Raw genomic sequence first — 20,723 nt, forward strand, 5'->3', positions numbered from 1 at the left:
CCCACCGCGGAACCGAGAGCAAGCCCGGCCTGTTACCCCCAGCCCCTGCGGACTCGGCCACGCAGGTGGCGGGCCGGCGCCTGTCCTAAAGCCCACAGGTGGCTGTCCCTACAGGGGCAGGGTCCCGGGAAGGTGGCAGAGGGAGAGGTAGCGCTGCAGGAGTGGGGGCTCCGCTCCCGCGCACAGGGCAAGCTGCTCCCGAAGGGGGCCCCGCCTTGGGGGCACTGAGGGGCTCCGCCAGGGCAGCCCCCGCCCGGGAAGGCGAGGGGAGGCTGCAGGCGGGCAGCGCGGCGTCCCTCGCCTCTGCTCCGCCAGCGATGGCACCCCCGCCCCGCGCCAGGCACCTCTCCCGCCTGCAAAGTGCTGTCAGGGTTTTTAGGCGTCAAACACAGGGATAATTATAAACCTCTGAAAACCGACGGGGTTTCATCTCCCTCTTTCACCCACTGCAAACCTCCACGCTTGGCCACGCGGTATAAGCGCTGTCGCTGTCCCCTACGCTCTTCCACCCCCCCCCCCGAAAAAAGGACAAACGCGGGGTGAGCGAAGCGGCTCCGTCAGGGAGGGCAGGGCGGGACTCCCGCCCCAGAGCCCCGCGGCGGCCCCAGAGCGAGAGAGCCCCCCGGCCTCTTCCCCCTGCTCCCACCCGAGCCCTTACTTGCAAGTCGGCGAAGCGCTTTTTCCAACACGACGTTAGCGTTTTGCCAGGTTTATTTTACTTGTTATACACAGACGATACAAACGGGCAAAAACCGAAACATTTCTCAATGGAGCATGTACTGGTATAAATTATTCAGTTCCACAGACGTAACAGAACAAATATAAAAATCACAACATTCGATTTACAGAAGAGTCAAAAATATACACACGTTTATGACCCTGAATTTCTATTAGGAAATTTCCCCGTCGAGTGTAATCTAGACTGAATATTTAGCCCGATGCATATTTCAGTTCGTAATTGGTTTTTTTTCCTTCCATATAAAAATGTGTTAATTGTATAGATTTGCTACTCAAAATTCGAAGACTTATTATTCTGCTTCGCCGGGGAGGGAGTCCTGGAGGGATATTACTTGTCCTTCAATAGTATAATAAGAGATTTACAAGAATGATCACTCTTTCGATGTGCATTTGATTCCCCAGGAAGTCAGATCTCGGTTAGCTACTTTATGAAAAAGTCAATTCCAAAACTAAATGCAGTAAAATATACAACTCACAACTCATCTTCACTGGACTACACTATGGTTACCAACAATTCAGTCGTCTATATGTTTTTTTCTTTTTTTTTCTTTTTTTTTTTTTTTTTTAGATTATTCATTACAAAGATTTACAGCAATATAAAGAAAGACGGGGGAACTGCAAAGAAATTTGAAAATAGTTTGTTAGCATATTTGGCACCTGCAGGGACCAGTAATGGATTTGGCACTTGGGGGCAGGGGAAAGGGGATTCCACAAAAATAATAATATTGCTGATCTCGAGCTATTCCTTTCAAAGAAAAAATAAGAGGCAGTTAATTTTGGTTCCGGAAGGCGTTATGCCCCTTTAATCGACTTTCCTATGAGACGTATTTCTGTTCTTTTGAAGGGAAAGCTGAGCTATTCCTTAGCTGTGTTAGCCCAGGGCACTACGTAATTATTTCATGCGAGGAATTGGAGAGAAAGTGAGAAACCCATTACCCGCTGCTACAGCTATGGACCACTGACATTTCCAGAGGCATTTAGGAAGAGTGTTTACCTGGGGAGGGGCACGAGGAAAAGGGAGCAAAGAGCGGGGAATGGGGTAAAGAAATTTAAACAGGATCTAAGTTCTGTGACTTAACAATGAAAACAAAACAAAAAAAAATCCAAACAAATAAATAAACCGAACCAAAGAGAAGTAATCTGTTACAATAAAATAAATACTATGTACAGGCATTTCACAGGCTGTTTTCCCCACTATTACTGTTTCCCCTAGAATCCATCCGTGGTAAAAGGAAGGAAGCGCTGTACGGTTTGAGAGTCTAAGCATCCTACTGATCAGTGGGTTTCGGTGCGGCAGTGCCCCCCGCGCCCCCGGGGCGCCGCCGGACCGGGCCGGGCCGGGCGGGGAGCGGGGCGGGGAGGCGGCGGCGGCGGCCGCGGCTCAGCCCGCCTGCCTGCCTCCCTGCCGGGCCGGGGCACGGATGGGGCAGCTAGGGGCGGGGGTCAGTGCGCTAACGCGGAGGAGTTATTGTGCAAAAGGACGGCGGGCCGGCGGCCGCGCCTAGCTGTGCGAGTAGAAGCCGTAATAGCCGATGTCCTTGGCGCAGGTCTTTTCGCAGTCCCGCTGGGTAAGCACCTCGCTCTTGAGGGGCGAGGAGCTCTCGGACACCGGGGTGTCCGAGGGAGAGATCCGCCTCCTTTTGGCCTGCTCGTAAATCCCAGAATCGGAGGAGTCGATGGACTTAATGGACGACGGCGTCTCGATCCAGCTGGAGTCGGACAAATCTTTGGGCTTGGAGTCCTCGGCGCCCGGCAAGGGGGACCGCTCGGGGGCCAGGCTCTCCGCCTCCTCCCCCAGGTAGGGGTTGCCGGCGGCCATGCGCGCCGCCGCCGCGCTGTTGGGCCAGCAGGAGAGCACGGAGCCCGACTTGCTGCAGTACTGCGGGGGGCTGCGGGCCCCCCAGCCCGACGGGTCGGCGTAGTAGCCCAGCGGCCGCCCCGCACAGCCGGCCGCCTGCAGCGGCAGCGCCTTGACGCCCGCGGCCGCGTAGGACAGCAGCGTGGCCGCGTTGCCGGCGAAGTCGGTGGCCGTGTCGTAGGCGGAGGCGGCGAAGTCGAGGCGGTTGTTGGCGGGGGCGACGAACCAGCGCTGCGGCGAGGGGGCCCCCGGGTCCTCGGCTTGCTGTGGGGAGAGCAGCCCGTTGGTGTGGGGCACGCTGCGGTCGGCGCCGGGCCCCGGGCCGGCTCCTGCCCCGGGATGGAAGCGGGACTTGGCGTAGTTACTCACGAACTGGTCCTGGAGGAAGGAGCCGGCCATGGCGTAGCGGGCCCCGGGCACGATCTGCGAGCGGGGCGAGTCGTTGGGGGAAGGCGTCAGCCGGTCCATGTCGCAGCCCGTGTAGATCCTGCCCAAGAGAAGGGGAGAGAGCTGGGTGTCCGCCGCTGCCCGGCGCCCTCCTCGGCGCGGCACCCGGCCGAACGCGGCCCTCGGGGGACGAACGGGACGGCGCCGTCCCAGCGCGCTCCGGCCCTGCCCGGGAGCCTGAGCTCCTCTCCGGCCTTGGCCTCTGGCATCAGCAGCGCCGAGGGCCTTTAACGGGGAAGAGGAAAGACGGGGGCAAGCATGGAGAGCAAATCTTTCGGAACCGGTTGGCCATTCCTTGACGGGGCTGAGATCCCTCTCTCCGGTCGGAACCCACAAGCCAAAAGCGTGGGATCCCGCGCGGTGACACGCTGACCGGACCCACCACACCACGCGTGCAACAGGCAGCCAGCCCGGTCATTTGCCGCGAGTAGCATGAGTGGCAGACTACGGAATTCTATCGGCTGTTTAACACTTATTATTGGGAGTCACAGACGAACCATCAACATTTTACTGAGTTTAAATTAAGCTAATCTTTAAACACCTACTGTAGGAAATGTAAAGCCAGACACTTCCAGTGTTCCCTGCTTGGCCTATATATAATTCTCCCATGCTGGGCTGCAATTTGCGATTATAAAAACTTTAATGGATGAATAACTACTATCTGTATTTAATTCAGGCTAAAACTGTGCTTTAATTAACCCTCCACGCCTCCTGGAATTTCTTATCCAAAATAAACTTGGCCCTTAAACAAATCCAACGTGCTAGACAACATTGAAGCTTCCCCCTCCCCCCCGTCTCCTTTCAAGTGACGCCCTATAAAGTTTTTTCCTATCAAAAAGGGAAAAGCACTTTTGGCTGGGGCCGAAGGCCTTTCCCAAGGCCGCACATACTCTCGCAGAGCTCCCGGAGAGCAGCCAGGCTCTGCTGCCGCCCTCTGCGGCACCGGAGACCGCCGCTGCCCTCCCGGCGGCGGACCTGCTCTCCGCCACAGCCTCGGCGACCCCTGCCCCCTTGGAAAAGCGACCGCAGCACAGGCGGCTCCCTGGGGAGCGCTGGAGCTCGGCCCCGGGCCCCTCTCGCCCTAGTTCAGCCCTGGGCGCCGTTTGCACCCTCGCCCTGCGAGCCTGCTGCTGGTGGCGGCCGGACCGCGGTCCGAGCAGAGGCTCAAGCGGGAGTCAAGACACGCACGGGGTGAGGCGCTCGAGGCCAAGTGAGGCAGCTCCCCGCCACAGTTTAGAGAGGAAAAAGTTTTCCTCCTCAAAGCCGGGGGCCCGTCCCACAGACCAGAGCTTGCAGCAGGACAGGTGAATTCCTGCCGTCTGCTCCTGCGGGTGTACTGGCAGTGCCCCAGGCTGGGCAGGGGGATGCCGGGCGGGTCTAACCCGGGCCGGGGGAAGGCTGCCCGCAGGGCCTGCAGGCCGGGATTGCCCCGTTTTTGTCCCGAAGGCCGCGAAAGGCGGCGGCGGGGCCGAGTGTTGATGCTGCCCCGCAGCCGCAGCCGGAGGGGCACCGGGCGTCAGAGCCGGGGTCAGACCGCCTCGGAGCCGGACGGGCAGAGGCAGAACAGGGACACACCGCGATTAAAACTTCCGAGGCTTTAGCTCCACCCAGAAGGGAGAAGGAGAAAAAAAAATTCAACCCCGGCGAAGAATAAAACGAGACGAAGACATTTCCCTGCGGGCCCCGGCTCTGCGGACCTCGGAATGATGCAGACCCGGCGGGTTGCCGGGGACGGAGCCCCTGCTGCTCCGATGCTTCTTTCGGAGCCCTTACGCGCAAGTGAAACGGAAGCTTGGAAAGAGGCGCCAAGATACGTGCCAGGAAAAACCAACAACAGAACCGCCGCAAGTGCCAAAGCGAGATGCGGACTCGGGCGCGGGCAGCGCGGCCCCGGGCGCGGCAGCGGCCTCAGGGCTGCGCAGGGCCTCGCCGCAGGGACAGCCCCCGTGCGGGAGCGGGCGTGTGCTTCCCTCCCGGAGGGCTCTAGGAAAGCCTGACATTACACATCTCGGTGTGAAATGAGCCAGCCCTCATCCTAAATCTCCCCCCTTTGACATGTGTGTGCAGCCGGCAGAAGGGTAGTAAAAATCCGGTTTACTTACGTGTCATAATTGTCTCGGAATCCTTTTGCGAAAGGGTTGTGATCTATTTTCAGCTGTGTGATCTAGGGAAAGAGAGAAGCAGAGCACACGTTGTGAAAGCCTGAAAAATATACCCCAGTGCAGCCAACATGTTTTTAAAGGACCAAGCTTTACTCTAGTCAATCATACTGCCTTTAAACCGTGAAAAATCAGCTTGGGCATGCTTATAGACATCACAGTCTAATTTTAAGATTTACGTTGTTGGAAAAAGTACGGAAAAAATCAATATTTAACCCCATATTTTGAGACATGTTCAGCATTCCTAGTGCATGGGTATGAATATGCTGAAATCCAGAAATTAGGCAAAACGTACCGCAGAACGGTAACTAGGAGTTTGCATTTGCATGGAGCAAAATAATTAAAGCGAGAATGTGGACTGAACATATGTCATTTGAAAAGGGGGCACCAGTCTGTAGCAAAGCCAGACCACTCCGAAACGCATCCAGGCATTAACGAGCTTTTAATTTGAGGAAGTTGCTCCGTCACCCCCGGCGCAATCAATGAGGATGTTAATTGATCTTTGCAGACTTAAAGCTTAAGCTAACAGCTTAACAGCTAACTAAGCTGTTTCCGACTGGGAGATAAACGCTGCGGGCCAGCGCCCAGCCCCGGGCGGAGGGGCAGGATCGCGCCCATCCTGGCGGGAGGGCGATGCCGCTGCGGGCACCCGGAGGGGGCTCCTGGGGCGAAGGCGGCCCCAGCGGCTGCGGCCGCCCTGGGGATGGCCAGGGAGGGCTGGCACAAAGTGGGGAACGGGGAGCCCCATCTCCCGGCGCCCGAGACCCGGGGTAGGGTGGGCAGCAGCCGGGCCATCCCCGGTGGGCTGCCTTGCGGGGAGCGGGGGGACCGCGAGGGGAATAAACCAGGGAGCTCTTTACATCGGTGTTTTGGTAGGCGGTGACGGCAATGAACTGCGTCTCGGGGAACGTGAATGTCTGCACTCTGCCCGGCTGGTTGGTATCCTCTGTCCCGTCTTCGTTCACCTCCACCACATGCAAGCGAGGTTGGTACTTGTGAAGGGACTGCAAAACCACCATCTGTCAGGCATGGCAAAAGGAGGGAGGGGGACGCGGGGAGAAAGAAGAAATTAGAGCGAGAAGGACGAGGAGAGCGATGCCCGCTGGCCGCCGCCTCCCCGGGACGCCTGCGGACTTCCCCGGCCGCACCGGACAGCGCTGTCAGCTTGGGCAACGCGCTCAGGGCCGGCGAGGCCCGTGGCAAAATGGAATGGGAGGACTTTCTCACCACCACCCCCCTTTTATTTTCACCTAACGACACGATCTAAACAAAAAAAAAAAAAAATACACGTCCTTTCGGAAACGGTAGGATTTTAACTGAAGAAATACAAATAATTCTGGCAGCGTCTGCGTTTCCCCACTGACCTGCCCGTTGTTGTTTGATGCTCCTTTATTGTTTGTAAGTTTTAGTTTCCCAAAGGAGATTTCCTGACGCATCCAGTGGGCTCCCGTGTTGGGGGAGTCGGGATGCATATACACCCGGTTTCCTAAGCAAAACAACAAAAAACAAAACCACATCACAGTTCTAGCCTGTACCTCGGTTCTGCTGCTGCATCCGCACACGAGGGTGAAGAACCCCGTTAAATGGACAATATTTTACTGCCAAAACTCCCTTAATTTTAAACGAAAAGGATTAAAACAGCTTTTTCCGAGCACCTTTTACTTTCTCCTCCACCCTCCTTTTTTTCTATTTTTTTTTAAAACATCGTTGGCCCATTTGCGTTTAAGAAGTCGCCAGAGCCAGTCCGCAAAGGCATTAATTAATCATTCTCACCTACATATGTGTCGGGAAAAGTGTTAATTGGAGGAACTTGCCTTGTACATTGGTGTCCGCCTTGCCGCAAGGAACCCATTTGCCTCCCTGAAATCTCCAGTGATTGGGGTCCGCCAAAATTACATCCACAAAAATATTGTAGTGAGCCGTAGGGTCGAGACCAGAAATATTAAAGCTTAGGAAAGGGAACATGCGCCTATAAAAAAAAAAAAAAGGGAAAAAAAAGAAAAGGGGAAAAAAAAGAAAAATAAAGGGAAGAAGGAAAGCAAGCCATCGGCAGCGACAGGCACACGCGGAGCACCCAGCCGTTGTGCTTTATCCTCACGGCTCCCGATAGCGACTGGGAAATAAAAATCCAAAGCAGCCCCCTCCCGGAGTGCCGAGCTTTCCGCGGGGAAGGGCTGAGCGCAGCGGGCGCGGGAACTCGCGGGAAGGCAGAGAGGGCTGCCCCGGCAGGGACCGGCTGCGGCGGGAACGGCTCCGGCGGGGACCCGCACCGGAGCTCCCGGCGGCCAGGGCAGCGGCCCCGGTGACGGGGGACGGCTCCGCCGGGGCGCGGAGGCTCCGGGTGGCTCCCCCGGCGATGTCCGCGGCTCAGCCCCGACACCCAAAAGGTCCGCGCGGAAGCTTACCTTCCCTGCTTGGTGATGATCATCTCCGTCTGGTGCCGGTGAAATTTCAGCCAGAGTGGCCTGTTGCACAGGTAGACCTGAGCCTTGCCGGGAACCAGCCCCGGCTGGGTGGAGGAGAACTGGTAGAAAGGTGCCCCTTGGTAGGAATGGCCATACTGCTGGGGGTACGGGTAGCCCGCCGTGGGGTAGCCTTGCGGAGAAGAGTTGGACAGGAGGCTGTTATAAGCTCCGTTGGTGATCACAGGATGATGAGCCATGTAGCGGCTGGGGCTGGCGATGGAGAAGGCTGGGTGAGCAGGTCCATGCTGGCTGGGATAAGGGAACATGGTACTAGGAGCAGAGGCAGCAGACTGGGGCTGGCTGGACTGAGAGAGCAGATAGCGATCTGCAGCAGATCCATCGAAACTGTGACGAAGCTCAGAGACCCCGTCCAAGACGGGAGAGAGTTTATTTCTCTGGACGTCCCCTGGTGTGTCCTTGGAGTCAGGAAAATTGTCTGTATCTGACTGATTCGTCATCCCCCTGGTAATTTTTTTCAAAGGTGAACTTCTCTCCAGGTTGTCAGTGGTCGAGATAATGGGATGATCATGCAAGGCAAGCTCAGATCCGCCTGCATGTGGGTAACTGCTGCTCACATTGAGAAATTTCTTGGAGAGCATGATAGAGGGAGAAAGACAATGCTCCAGCTGCATAGCTCTAGCACCACAGTAATAACCCTTCAGTCCCTGGATCTGAAAGGGCTTCCTAGTATCAGAAGCTAGACATCCTGGGACCCACACTAGGCAGAAAGCACTTCATCTACCAAATGCTTCCCAAACGTTTGATTTACTTTTTTTTTTTTTTTTTTTTTTTTTTTTTTTTTTTTTTTTTTCCTCCCTTCCCAGGGAGAAGAGATTGGCCAATTGACACTATGCAGCAATCAGGAAAGACTCACTTTTGATCTTGCTGCTTGTGGAGAGGATGAAACGGCTTCTGCCATTGGTTAACCGCTGACAGTAATTTAATTAGATAGACATTAATTAGGATAATCACCTGGCTCCTGGTCGCGACGATCATGGCAAATTGAAGGAGATGATTTTATTGTGAGATAGAAGGAAGGGAAAGGGGGAAGGGAATAGTGTGTTTGCTGTGAGAGCTCATTATTATGTGACCTTTCTAGCTTTTTTTTTTTGGTTTTTTTTTGACTACGGCTGGAAAATAAATCCTAACCCTGCTATTCCCCAAATATTGCGCGCGTGTACCCCACCTTTGTGCGTCAGGGAGAGGAGCGGGTCCTGGGCGCTTTGGGGAGCGATGGCGAGGGGAGCGCGGGGCTCGGCGGCCGCTGCCCTCAGCTCACCCCCGCGGTTTGTCCCCAGCGGGGCGCAGTCCCTCTCCCCCGGCTCTTCCGAGCGATCCCCGGCGCATCGCCCCCACCCTTCCCACCCGTGCCTGTTTCGCGGGGGAAAATACACCCTCCGTCCCCGCTGACAGCGGCCGCGTATCATCTCTTTTAACTTCTGAAATAATCATAAGCCCCGCAGCCGAAGTGCCCTAATGTATTTGCCGCGATGTTTACGGGTTCTTTAGTAAATAAATATTTTATCTGGGAGCCGTAATGCCTGAGATTATCAGCAAAACAGCGTGGAAGGCGTCCACCTCCCCATCCGTGTCCGGATTTCTTTCCTCTCGGTGCCTGCTTTCCCTCAGTGACTCAGTCCCGCGGGCAGCTCTCGGGAGGGGCACATTTCTGGCAGCGCCCTTGCCAGGGGCCGCGGCCCGCCCCGGCCGCGGGGTCGATCGGAGCTGAGAAACCCAAACCCTCGGTGGTGCTGCGGCAGGAGCCGCCGGCACCCTCTGCCCAGGGGGCTCCGCGGCCCGGGTTGCGCTCCCAGGCGGGCGGGGGCTCCCGGTGACCGCAGGGACCGGCCCGGGTCCCGCGGGGTGCGCGGCCGAGCCCCCCGCTATTGAGAGCGGGGCCCTCCAAGGCGCAAAGATGCGTCCGAATTCAGGGGGCCCGCTCGCCACCCCGCCTTGGCCAAGCACCAGTACCAGTTTCTCTTCCTAGGAAAGCCTGCCCGAGAGTTTAAAAGCATGGGGTTTGTTTTTCGGTTTTTTGTGCGTTTGGGGTTTGGGTTTTTTTGACCGGGCAGGAGCTCTCCTGTTCCATTTCTCTTAGTGTTGTCCCCTTAGTGGTTGGACTTCAGGTATTTTACAGACCACATCTCTTCCCAGGTGACATCGGCAGCCAGCTTCAAATTTCACTGACAGATAATGCAGCCTGAACCACCACATAATAAACCGAACCACGGCATAACTGCCTGAAGCCAGACTGAAACTTTGCAAACTCAAATCCAGAGAAGACTAGAACCAGGATGACTTGACAGAATGTGTATTTCAATGCTTTCAAATCCCGTGGCCATTTATTTTTCTGTTTCTTAACCGTGAGCTACTTTGGTTATTTGGTGTTTCATAGATGCCGACATACACGCACTCTCTGCAAGGAAATTATTCTAATAAGACAATTTATGAAGCAAAAAGCAAGCAGTTCACTGTTCTACTCGAGTGGTTCAGCGCATGCAACTTTCCACACACACCTTCTTTCAGTGTTAAGAAAACGGTTTCATTATTATCAGTTCTAACTAATGTTTCCAACACTTGCTTCACCAGTGCTCACCCTTCCCTTTCCCTGTTTGCAACAACAGAACATTAATGGACTTATACAGCAGGAGATGGACCAAAATGCAGATAAACCCTCAGAAACGCTGCCCTGAATTGCAGAGCTACAGCCATATAGATGAAGAGCTGCAATGAATTCAGTGGTATACTGCCAATCACATGGAAGTGCTAATATATGCCAAAAATCTTCAGTGCACAACTCCTAAACTGGTATAATAGGGGGGATATGCAATGGCAGGTGGTGTTACAGAATCGTCATAGAATGGAGTGAGGTTTGCTAATACAATATGCCCGTCCTTCACGCTGACAGGTGACAAGGGGTCATGCTGCTAATGAAGGTCTGCTCCATTGCGGCTGGAGGCTCAGAAGGTGCCTGCTTGAAAATCTCTTTCTTCCTCCAACATCATATATGGGCTGCTGCTTTTCAGGTTACGGCATACACACAATTCTTCCAAATCCGCTGTGTAGCTCCTGAAGCACTGGACAAAAATAAGGAAGGATGCCCCAAAAACCTGCCTTTTTATTATTCATGTAACATCTTGGTAAATGGAAAATTGTGTCTCCAAGTTAAACTGAGGAGTGAATAGAAAGCAGGGCACCACAGCACAAGCTTATACTACGGGAGATCTGCGTCTCCAACAGACTCCCTTCAGCTACCCTCTGCAAGATGTACATTTGTCAAAATTAATTTAGAATATGTAAGACTCACTGGTTTGTCTCCCTGCTTACACCAGCCTCTCACGCATGTATACACTGCAGCACTGCGCTAGCTCCTCTCCTGTTCTGCAGTGCCATGTTACCCACGACCTGCCAAACTCTGTCTCCCTCGTGGTGTTACACGTGTGTGTGGGAGTAGAGAGCGGCAGGGATGCAGAGCCCCCCGGCAGACGAGCCCCGGGGCAGGCTCCTCGATCAGCTCCTGCCCCGTCTCACCCCGGGCGCGCAGCCGGCAACGCGAGGCCTGACTGCAGCCCTCCTCAACCACCCGCGGGTTTGCAGTGGCAATCTCCAGAAAGAACTTCCCTCTAACTACACGCAGGCAAATGTGGTTTGGTATGTCTCCATTTTCCCAGTCTGATATTCCACTGCCTACTGTGGGGGCAGAGGGAAGGCCATAAGGAGGGCAGCTGCAAAAATCTGCATGTTTCCCTCTGAAGTAAGTGCACGCTAAATATACTTTGAGAGAGAGTTAGTCTAAAATAGTAAATTAAAAGGCCTCAATAAGAAATTTCAAACAAAAGAAAAATCTTTGAATGGTAAAGTGTAAGTAAATATGGGCATAAGCCAGAAAATAAGACAATTTAAGTGTTATTCCTTAGTATGCAAGTAAAAAGTCAATTTTTAAAAAATTATCTTCAACCAGAGATAGTTTTACAGATAGCCTGCCACTACTGTTGCTCTTTATTAAAAAAAGCCCCAAAGCAACAGTAAAGAGAAAAAGAAAACTTCTGCCCAGACAAAAGAATCAAATCAACCTCAACAACATCCAACACTTGAAAAAAAGAACCTTAACGAAAAATTCCAATCGGTCCTTGCCCAAAACCCAGAGTCACTCCCCAAACCCAAATATTTGGCTTTGCCTGCTTCAAACCAAGCAACCCACCTGCCTTCCTGCAAGTGGTTCCCTCTCCAGCCAGTGGAAATGGTTTAAAATGTCATATTCTAGTTGGGACTCTTTCCACATATTTATATATATGGACGTCTCATGTATGTTCTCTCACAGGAGAGTGGGTTCATGTAACCTAGAACAGCCTCTGTCACTTTAATGTTTATTCTCAGAATACTGCTATTTATGACACCGCTTGTGAGAGTTCTATGATTCAGTTATCATCAACTGAATTAATTTCCTTAAGGTCAGTTGTCTTGTACAGATATTAGGGTTTGAATAATATTCAAAGGGAACTGACAGAGGAATTTTCAGCATTTTTGGTTTTGTACATCCTCAGAATTCAGCACTATGATTTTTTTGTTTTAATCTCCATGAGAGTAACTGGAAATCAATGGGAGCCAAATTCCAGTTGAGAATTTTTGCTTTCCTAGCAATTGGTATCTCAGTAGTTTTACAGTGGGGGGAAACAAATGTTTACTAACACTTTTTCTAGTTTGTTAATTCCCGCTGTCCTTTCTCAAAAAACATTGTCGAGAACTTAAGACAGATTTGTAAATGTATTTTTATTATGTTGCAACAATCAAAATATATATGTTTTACTGATTTCCCCCCCTCCCCCCAAATATTAAATGAAAAGGTACTCAATTTTTTCCCCACATCGTGTTCTTGAATGCTTTGGAATCTGTGAGGACCTTGACATAAAGAAACTGAAGCAAATGCACAATTAGAGACTGAGAGGTGTTATAGTGCTGCACTTACATTGCAAATGAAGTCAGATGTCTCGCTCCATTTAATCAAATAGAGCCTCACCAGTCTCTGTTTTGTATTAGAAACAATAAACAAATATACACAGAAAGTATCACCAACGGTAAATCAGTTATTTAAATACAACCGTATCCAACATAGCAGCTAAACACTGGACAATGTTTGAGGTCATCAGCACATCCACATGCTCTTCTAAATGACGTTTAGGGTCCTGAAATACAAAGGATGCCATGAGAGGGATGACTGAAACATGTCTCCGAAAGATTTCATTTACTTCAAGTCTATTTAAGATGTCTGTGAGTTAATGAACACAGGCCAGTAACGCTTGTAAATTTTCCATTCTAGGAAGACCTAGCAAATGACTGAATTTCCACAAACAAAATTTTATTAATTTGTACTAACAGTTAAGCTGAGGATAGGCTTAGGAAGTAAACTTCTATCCAGCATATCAAGAGTAATCATGGGCAGCTGAGAGTTAGTTTTAAGGACAACACACAACGTGTGAATTTTACTATACATCTCACTAAGGCCAACGTTTTAATCTTAGTTCTGGTACGTTGCAATTTGTTTTCAGATCTTTGCAAATGTGTGTTCTAATCCTGTGAAGATTCAGGCATCATTTAACACAGTCTTTGAATAGTTGCATTGACTGCAAGAAAATGAGTGTATCTATACCCATAGAAACATGAAACATGAACAATGCCCTGTCAAATGCTCTTAGGAATTGAATGTTAAGCCTGAGCAGTTTTCTGAAAATACATATTTTTACACAGTATTACTCAACTGATGTAGGCATTTGTGGGCATCTGCATGCAACAATAAGATTATTTCTGGTTGAAAATCATACCCATGCACTTCTTCAGTTTCACCACTGATATGAAATAATTAACCTCCAAATACTGCAGAAATATCAGGCATGCCTCAAAAAGATGTCTAAGCTTTATTATAGTATTATTGTAGTAATTCTTGTGTGTAAAGAAATTAAAATATGGAAGACAATAATGCATGGGAATTGCAACTTCTTTAAAGATGGAATAATGTCAAAATGTAATGAACCCATCTAAATTTATATAAAAGAGTGCTACTGAATCTGTGTATGCTGCCCTCCTTAAATAACTCCTTTTCAAAGATCAGACAGTTCTACAACATTCTTTTGGTTCTTAACAAATTATACACCTAGTAACATAATATCCCTATAGTGTGAGTTTGTTTACAAAGCTTTTAATCTAAGTTGCATAAAAAATTCCACTTGAAAATTACTTCACTGAACCATTTTTTTAATTTAAAGGAAACTTAAACATTTTATCAGGAAAAAAATTCTTTTCTTTTTGAAGAACTGCTCCAAAATAGAGTTTTTTTACATATGCGTAACAACTAGTGAAGCTCAGGTTCTGTTTGAGATGACATCATAACCCTTAAAATACAACCCTTCTTACATATTTTATGTGTATATATTTATGTATGTGTAGGTGTGCATAAACTCCATTGTTCTGAATGCTACAGAAATACATGAGTGACTGAACAATAGTGCAGATGTGTTATGACATTGCTGCTAGAAGCTGACACATAAGAGCAATCCAGAATCTTTTAAATTCTTCTACTGCTACTAGCAATACAATAAGTACTGGTTCTTTAAGGACACACTAGATATTTGAAAAGCTATTTCTTGTTTTCATTGCCCTTCTTGAACACAAGCTCTTACAAATTTCCTTTGCTCTCCCCTTGCTCAGAAGGGCACATTTCCTCAACCTTTATGTTGAAATCAAATGTAGAAATAGTTTTTTGTTGAGTCTTCAAAAAGACATTATATCCTAACATTGCAAAGGGATGGAATTAATTGAGTGGGTGTTTTCAGTTTCAGCTGTGGTCCTAAAGAGTTTTCCTCAAACACCAATACAAAGGAACTCAGCCTACCTGCCAAGTGTGTCTGAGAGCTAAGCACTGACAGTGTGTTCATGAACTGAAGACGGGGTGAGCTGGCTCTTTACATCCCAATGTACATGAAAATGTACAAACACACCACCCTCACCTCTGTTTCCATGATCACCATTTTTAAGTGTCTCCACAGTTTGGGTCTCTCTGACACAGACTTGGATATCTTTACGTCTCTTAGTAGAAGTTAAAACAAATGAAGATGGAAAAGGGAAAACTACTAAATTTCAACACTGTTCCTCAGCATGTAATAAAAACACATATAGAATATGGCTGCAGATATTCTGCCAATTACCTACAGTCAAAGACCTGTTCATTGCATGACCTCCAACAAAAATAAATTTATTATTTGAAGCACTGAGAATATCATGCATGTAGAACTAAAATCACCTCCGCACATGTAAAGAATTAGTATTTAGAATGAACGAGGCATATCATTCCACCTCACTCTAATTCATCACACCTCACCTGCTTGCCAACATTTTTTATTGCCAGCTGTTCAGGTGTCATCTTATCTTCTTCTTCAACAGCCTGTGAAAGAAACACAGAAAAGGTCAGTGTTTCAGATTTCATTTACTTTTCCCCCAAGCCACAGATTCTCAAAATACAATTCTGTTCCTTAAAAAAAAAAAAAAAAAAAAAAAGGAAAAAAATCAAACAGCAACACATTTCAGAAAGTCAAAAGGAAAGGTACTTCAGGTTTTCAGCAGACGTGGTTTTAATTACTGAGTGTTAGTGCAAAAGATCAAGGCAAATACTTATGAATGGTTTTATTGTCACACATTTACCAAAATGTTAGTAAGCAAAATTCTTAAATGAGCAGTATCAATAGTTAAAGATAGTTGAAAGCAGGTAAAATAATAAAACAGAACTGAACCCAGCATTTCTATATGGTTTCAACTACTGGAGATTTGATCTCAATTTTTGTACTGTTTAAAGTAGTTTATTTTAATATATTTTGATACTGTTATGTTGCCTTCAAATACAGTGTCTTCATAAAGTTCATCCACTAACTTAACTAGTGAATGTGATACTGACTTTTGGTTGTAAGGACTTCTGAGGAGTTAAAAAAATAACACTTGTTAAGAAATACTGACATGATTACTACTCATAGAATGCTTGTTGATATCTAGTATTTGTAAGAAATATTTCTAAGTGTGTCAGTATTAAAACTACAAGCAGCTGTGATTCCTCTTACAACACCAATAACAAATTTCTTATCTAAAGAGAACATTGAATTGGGCTCTGGGATGCATTCTAAATACTTACAGCCTATCTGCTAGACTGACACAGATAAATAACCTTTGCCACAGTGATCAAACTATCCTTGACTGAAGGACTGAAAAAATTGACTGCTCATTTTGATCTACAGAAATCTTATATTCTTGTCACTAAGTAAAAACAGAAAATCATTATGATTACTCACATTTCAAAGCAAAGCATGTAACTAAACACTTTGACAAAAGTTTAGGGCAAAAGTCTGGTGGCAATGCCCAAGGAGCTAATCTGGCAACTTCCCACAGAAACCATACCTAGCTGATTAGTACAAACTACAGTCATTCTGAACAAAGCTTGTGATAACCAATTTGTTCTGAAATTAGGTAACTAATTTCTTCACTTCATAAACACAGCTACACTTATACTATCATTATGGGATATGAATACCTTGTTATAATTCTTAGCTAATTCTAACATCTCCTTCACTACTGTTTCATTGAGTTTGCAATGTTCACTGTAGTCCTGAAGTGTCAAACCTTCCATCCAACTCTTCTTATGCAAATTTAGCAGCATCTGCAAAACAAAACCTCTTTAGAGCATTCACCACAAAATACTTTCAGAATACTATGAAGATCTCTTTGACAGCCAACTGATTTATAGTAAGAAGAATATTAAAAAAAATAGATCTTAAAATATCAGTGTTTAAATAAAGGAAATACAATGATAAACTACTAGAGTGCTCTACCAGAGTAGAAGATAGATTTGCATACTTTTAAAAGATCGAACTTCTTGAATCCTAAATATGAAAATGAGACATGAAAACATGGGTCACATTTACTTTGACAGGAACACATAGATTTGTTTTCTGTGATTTGTTACTTTTGCTGCAGGTTAAGAGTGCACAATTGCCTTGTAGCAGAGCTAAGATAAAAGTGAATACTTTAGCCGCCATATAGTTGAATAGCCGAAGCTTTTGGCCTCCAACGAAGTTGAAAATATTTTAATGCTTGGATTAAATTCATAAAGTAGTTACACAGGCTTCACTGATTATCTGATCTGTATGCAAGCAACTGACAGTAAAACAGATTTTGAAAGTGACCAAAGCATGACTTGTGTGTCTTTGCCTCATAAAGAATAAGCAAGCATAAAAACCATAGGATAAAATGTGCAGAGATTTGATGGTGATAAAGGCAGGCACTAATACATATATTTGTAAGGTTTTACTTGACACTTTCATGTCATCTTGAAAGAGCAAAGGAACAGCTACAATAGCAATTTCTTTATTTTCATGAATAAAGGAAGTGTATTTTGTGGATCTCCTGCACACTTGATGTCTATAGGGAGAACCCCTTGAGCAAACAGTTTCAGCTTGCCTTCAATTTGTGAACATTTACTAGACATTTCTGAGAAGTGGTAATCCCTGTAATTGCTATCACCTGAACAAAAGTACCTGTTTCATCCTCTGTAGAGCTTCCAAAGCAACCTGGCTTTGGAACATGTGAACTAAGAAGAAAGTTTGTGTCATAATTTGTGTTAGCAAGATCTTAGCTGCTGACAGAAGGAGTCGTAGGCAAACTGCATATGGACAGTTTAGCTAGGCTATCTTGATTTTAAAATTAAGGTTTGGTGTGATGAGCTCCTAATCTAATACATGAAGCATGTACTTTTGTTACTACAGATGGAGATAACAGATCACCACCATCATGAGGGGGGTTTGAGATATGTATGAAGCTGCCTCATGAAAGATGTGAGAGAGAGTTGTTACCTCACAGATTAAAGTCTTTCTAACTTGCTCAAGATTATTCTCCTACTTGCAAAGGTAATAACTCACTTTTATGAAGCCATTGATGAAAATACACACTTGGAACTTCAGACAAGACTGGATTTGGCCAATTGTCGCATTTGACTGGAAACAATAACCCCCTGGAAGCCTCATGGACATTTCCTGAGAGAGCTGGTTATGTTCAATCAGTTACTCATTTCAGCAACAGTGAGGTCTTGGAAGTCTGATACTGCACTAAAAATGGTTGTGCATTTCACACATTCTTTCCAACTCCTTAATTTGCACACATATTCCTCCACTATTTGAAACTGGTTTTTTTTCTTATTACTTGTAACTCAGAAAGTCTGAATTCTGTAAAAAACTATTCTGATCATTTCATCATAAGCTTTGAGATCAATTTATAACCCCAACAAGGCCATGAAAATGCACAGACGTATCAGAGAACATATACAGAGGATAGAATCTGGCCTTTCAAGAATTAACTTCTGTAGATGACACATAAGCTTTTTTTCTTCCTTTTTGTTTTCCTGGTTGAGACTCTCAAGCTACATTTTGCATGTAACCTGAAGACATTTGATGCAAAAGCAGCAAAAAACGATTGTTGTCAGTAACTCCAAAGTATTTCTTCTTGTAAATGCAGGACATCACTACTTCCTGATATTCAGTGACGTCTTGGGGAGTTGCAATCATACCAACTGGAAGTACCTTCTGTCAAAGTGATCACAGCAAGGAAAACCCCAACATCCCTTGGTTATACACTCCATTTTGGAAAACACAGTTAAAAATTCTCCTAGTTTCAGGAATTCCAGCCTGTGAAAACTGAAGGCAGCTAGTATGTCTTTCAGCTTCATCACTGAAAACTTGAAACTTTGTACAAACTTAGGTACAGAGAACAGAATGATAGCTTTCAATGAGGTGGACCAAAATGTAGTCAAAACCATAGAATGTAGTTTTGGAAAGTTTAATCACAATGACTGTTCATTCAAGGGCTTTCTGGAAGAGAAGCCACCTATTCCAGGAGAGTTTAAACAATTACTGAAAGTAACAGCCATTGAAATCAGAATATTGGCACAACATTTTATATAATGCTTGTGGTACTCTGAATTAAAGCTGAAACAATTACCTTCTGTTCTAGTTCATTCTTCCTGTAGTTGATGGTGATGGAATAGTAATGTCTGTTTAGTCCATGGATTAGTGCCTGCAAAATTTAGGGGAGAAACTGAATTAAAATCACCCACTGCTGAAATGAAGAAATATCAGAAGGAGAAAGCTCATTTCAATATAAACACCCTTAAAGATCCCAAAAAAGGGGAAAAACACCAAGAAAAAAATGCAGAAATTACAAGGAGATATGAAGTAAATATACCTGGTTCTATTTCTCTTTTTGTGTTCATTAACTGACAGTTATGTTTTCTATTTCTAAACCACAGATTTTTTTTTCACACAGTAGCAACTATAATAAGAAAAAATGGTAACTGCCTTCAAACATTTGACCGATACATATGCACAAACATATTTCTCTCAAATCCTTCCTCTCTCAATAAATTTGGTTATCACTCCTATTAAAATACTCTGTTACAAACAAAAGACTATTTGTTATCTATTTATTTATAACCACTGTCAACATCCCCAAGTTCATTCTCCAGGGTACAACATGAAGATGGATTAACTGAAGCAAGCAAAAACCTCAGTTAGACAATGTGTATCAAATTAACCTTGGATTTTGACACTAATTTTATTTTTTAACTGTAAATGAAGGAAAAAACTCCCACCTTTTTCACTACAAGTATGCCCTCTGCAAATACAATCTGATCAACTGAGATTAGTTTTAATGGTAGCTGTATGCATGTATTTTCTGTTTTGCTCACTTGCATTAGATATCTCCTTTTACATTTATGACTTAAGGGTGAATTGTATTAATATTTGGGGAGGTAAAATTCTATGATCAATCTTCATCACAACTAATAGAGTCTACTTTCAAATAGAATTTCACATATGAAGTTTACATTTATGAACAAGATAGAATAAATCATACATAAATATGCTGAATTAGTGACAAATTTTCTGTTTCAAGCATTCCATCTATTTAAATTTAATATATATTTACAGCTACACAAAATGAATGTGTATTTGCATCCTGTGCAACTTAATATTTCAGCATTACAAAATTATCTCTATGAAAGCTGAAAATGTTTTCATACATACATTTTAAATAGATTTCTATTGCAAACACATATACAAGGATAAAAAACTACTTGAAAAGTTACGAGAATTAGCACTTACATAAAACCATTACTTGTGCAACTTATTTTAATTAAGCTTGTAAAATACAGATTTTATTATCAATAACAGAATTTATAGTTTTAACTGTAAGTAATTTCCATTTTCTTATCCCACTCAAAACGACTGCATATGAGGTTTTGGTGTTTGTGCATAAACTCATGTGTAGATATTTAGGAAGTTTCCTCAAGTTCCTAAAGTTTGACAAACAGGTCTGCCTTCTCCCACTATCCTCTCCCTTTCCTCCCCCCTTCCAGAAACTACCCTTTAAAAGAGTGGGCAAATGTAAAAGGTAAACAACTGTAAAAAAGGCTGTTGATAAGGGAACTCAAGAAAAAAACGCAGAAAAAGGGAGTGAAGCCAAGGCATGTACTACTCTATTGTTCTTCTTCCTGAGATTTTAAGTAAGGTCTTCTAAGTAATTCCTGCTTCTAGCCTAGCTGAAATCATTATTTAGTTTGCTTCTGTCCTCAACTGGGTCAGAATTTTATTCAAGGCTTAAAATAAAAGTGAAACAACACTGCAAGAGCTCCTGCAGCTTTAGGAACAGAGCACCATTTAAAATTATGATTTTTATCATAACAGTGACATTTGCAACAGCTCATTGCCAGCTTGCAAAAAATCAACACAAACAAAAACTATCCATTTTAATAACAGAAACCCAAAATCCCATGGCCAAAATATGCCACGCTGTAGTGACAGTGATCTTAAAATAATGAAGCTGAACAATACTGCAGGGGTTTCCAAGGGAAAGCATTACACATGGTCTAGAAAAGCCCAGTTAGAAAAGCCCTGAAACATGCAAGCATGGGCTTGCCTACATCCAATCAAGAGTATTAGCTGCTTATTTCATACTCATTATTGTCTGCAG

General features: G+C 45.9%; 2 protein-coding genes across 4 annotated transcripts in view; both read right to left on the reverse strand.

The window, feature by feature from the left end:
* Positions 1-693: 693 nt before the first annotated feature.
* On the reverse strand, positions 694-8,388 carry TBR1 (T-box brain transcription factor 1). Of its 2 annotated transcripts, XM_064718554.1 has the most exons (7): positions 7,608-8,388; positions 7,017-7,171; positions 6,567-6,688; positions 6,063-6,221; positions 5,146-5,207; positions 2,966-3,083; positions 694-2,860 (listed from the first exon to the last, which is right to left on the reverse strand). In XM_064718554.1, the coding sequence occupies exons 1-7, from the start codon at positions 8,297-8,299 to the stop codon at positions 2,240-2,242; spliced, it is 1,929 nt and encodes a 642-aa protein (XP_064574624.1). In that variant the 5' UTR covers positions 8,300-8,388; the 3' UTR covers positions 694-2,239. The 2 variants fall into 2 exon arrangements, with proteins under 2 accessions (XP_064574624.1, XP_064574623.1); XM_064718553.1 differs by having other exon boundaries at positions 694-3,083.
* A 4,028-nt stretch (positions 8,389-12,416) lies between these two features.
* The window catches only part of PSMD14 (proteasome 26S subunit, non-ATPase 14), a 46,712-nt gene continuing 38,405 nt past the window's right edge, over positions 12,417-20,723 (reverse strand). For both annotated transcript variants that reach the window (XM_064718555.1, XM_064718556.1), the window contains 4 exons: positions 18,696-18,770; positions 16,237-16,362; positions 15,040-15,102; positions 12,417-12,850 (listed from right to left, as the gene is read on the reverse strand). In XM_064718555.1, coding sequence (XP_064574625.1) covers positions 12,752-12,850; positions 15,040-15,102; positions 16,237-16,362; positions 18,696-18,770 — 363 coding nt within the window. In that variant the 3' untranslated portion in view covers positions 12,417-12,751. The remainder of the gene's footprint in view (positions 12,851-15,039; positions 15,103-16,236; positions 16,363-18,695; positions 18,771-20,723) is intronic.

This window comes from Zonotrichia leucophrys, chromosome 7 (genome assembly GCF_028769735.1).
Source record: "Zonotrichia leucophrys gambelii isolate GWCS_2022_RI chromosome 7, RI_Zleu_2.0, whole genome shotgun sequence".
NCBI lineage: Eukaryota > Metazoa > Chordata > Aves > Passeriformes > Passerellidae > Zonotrichia > Zonotrichia leucophrys.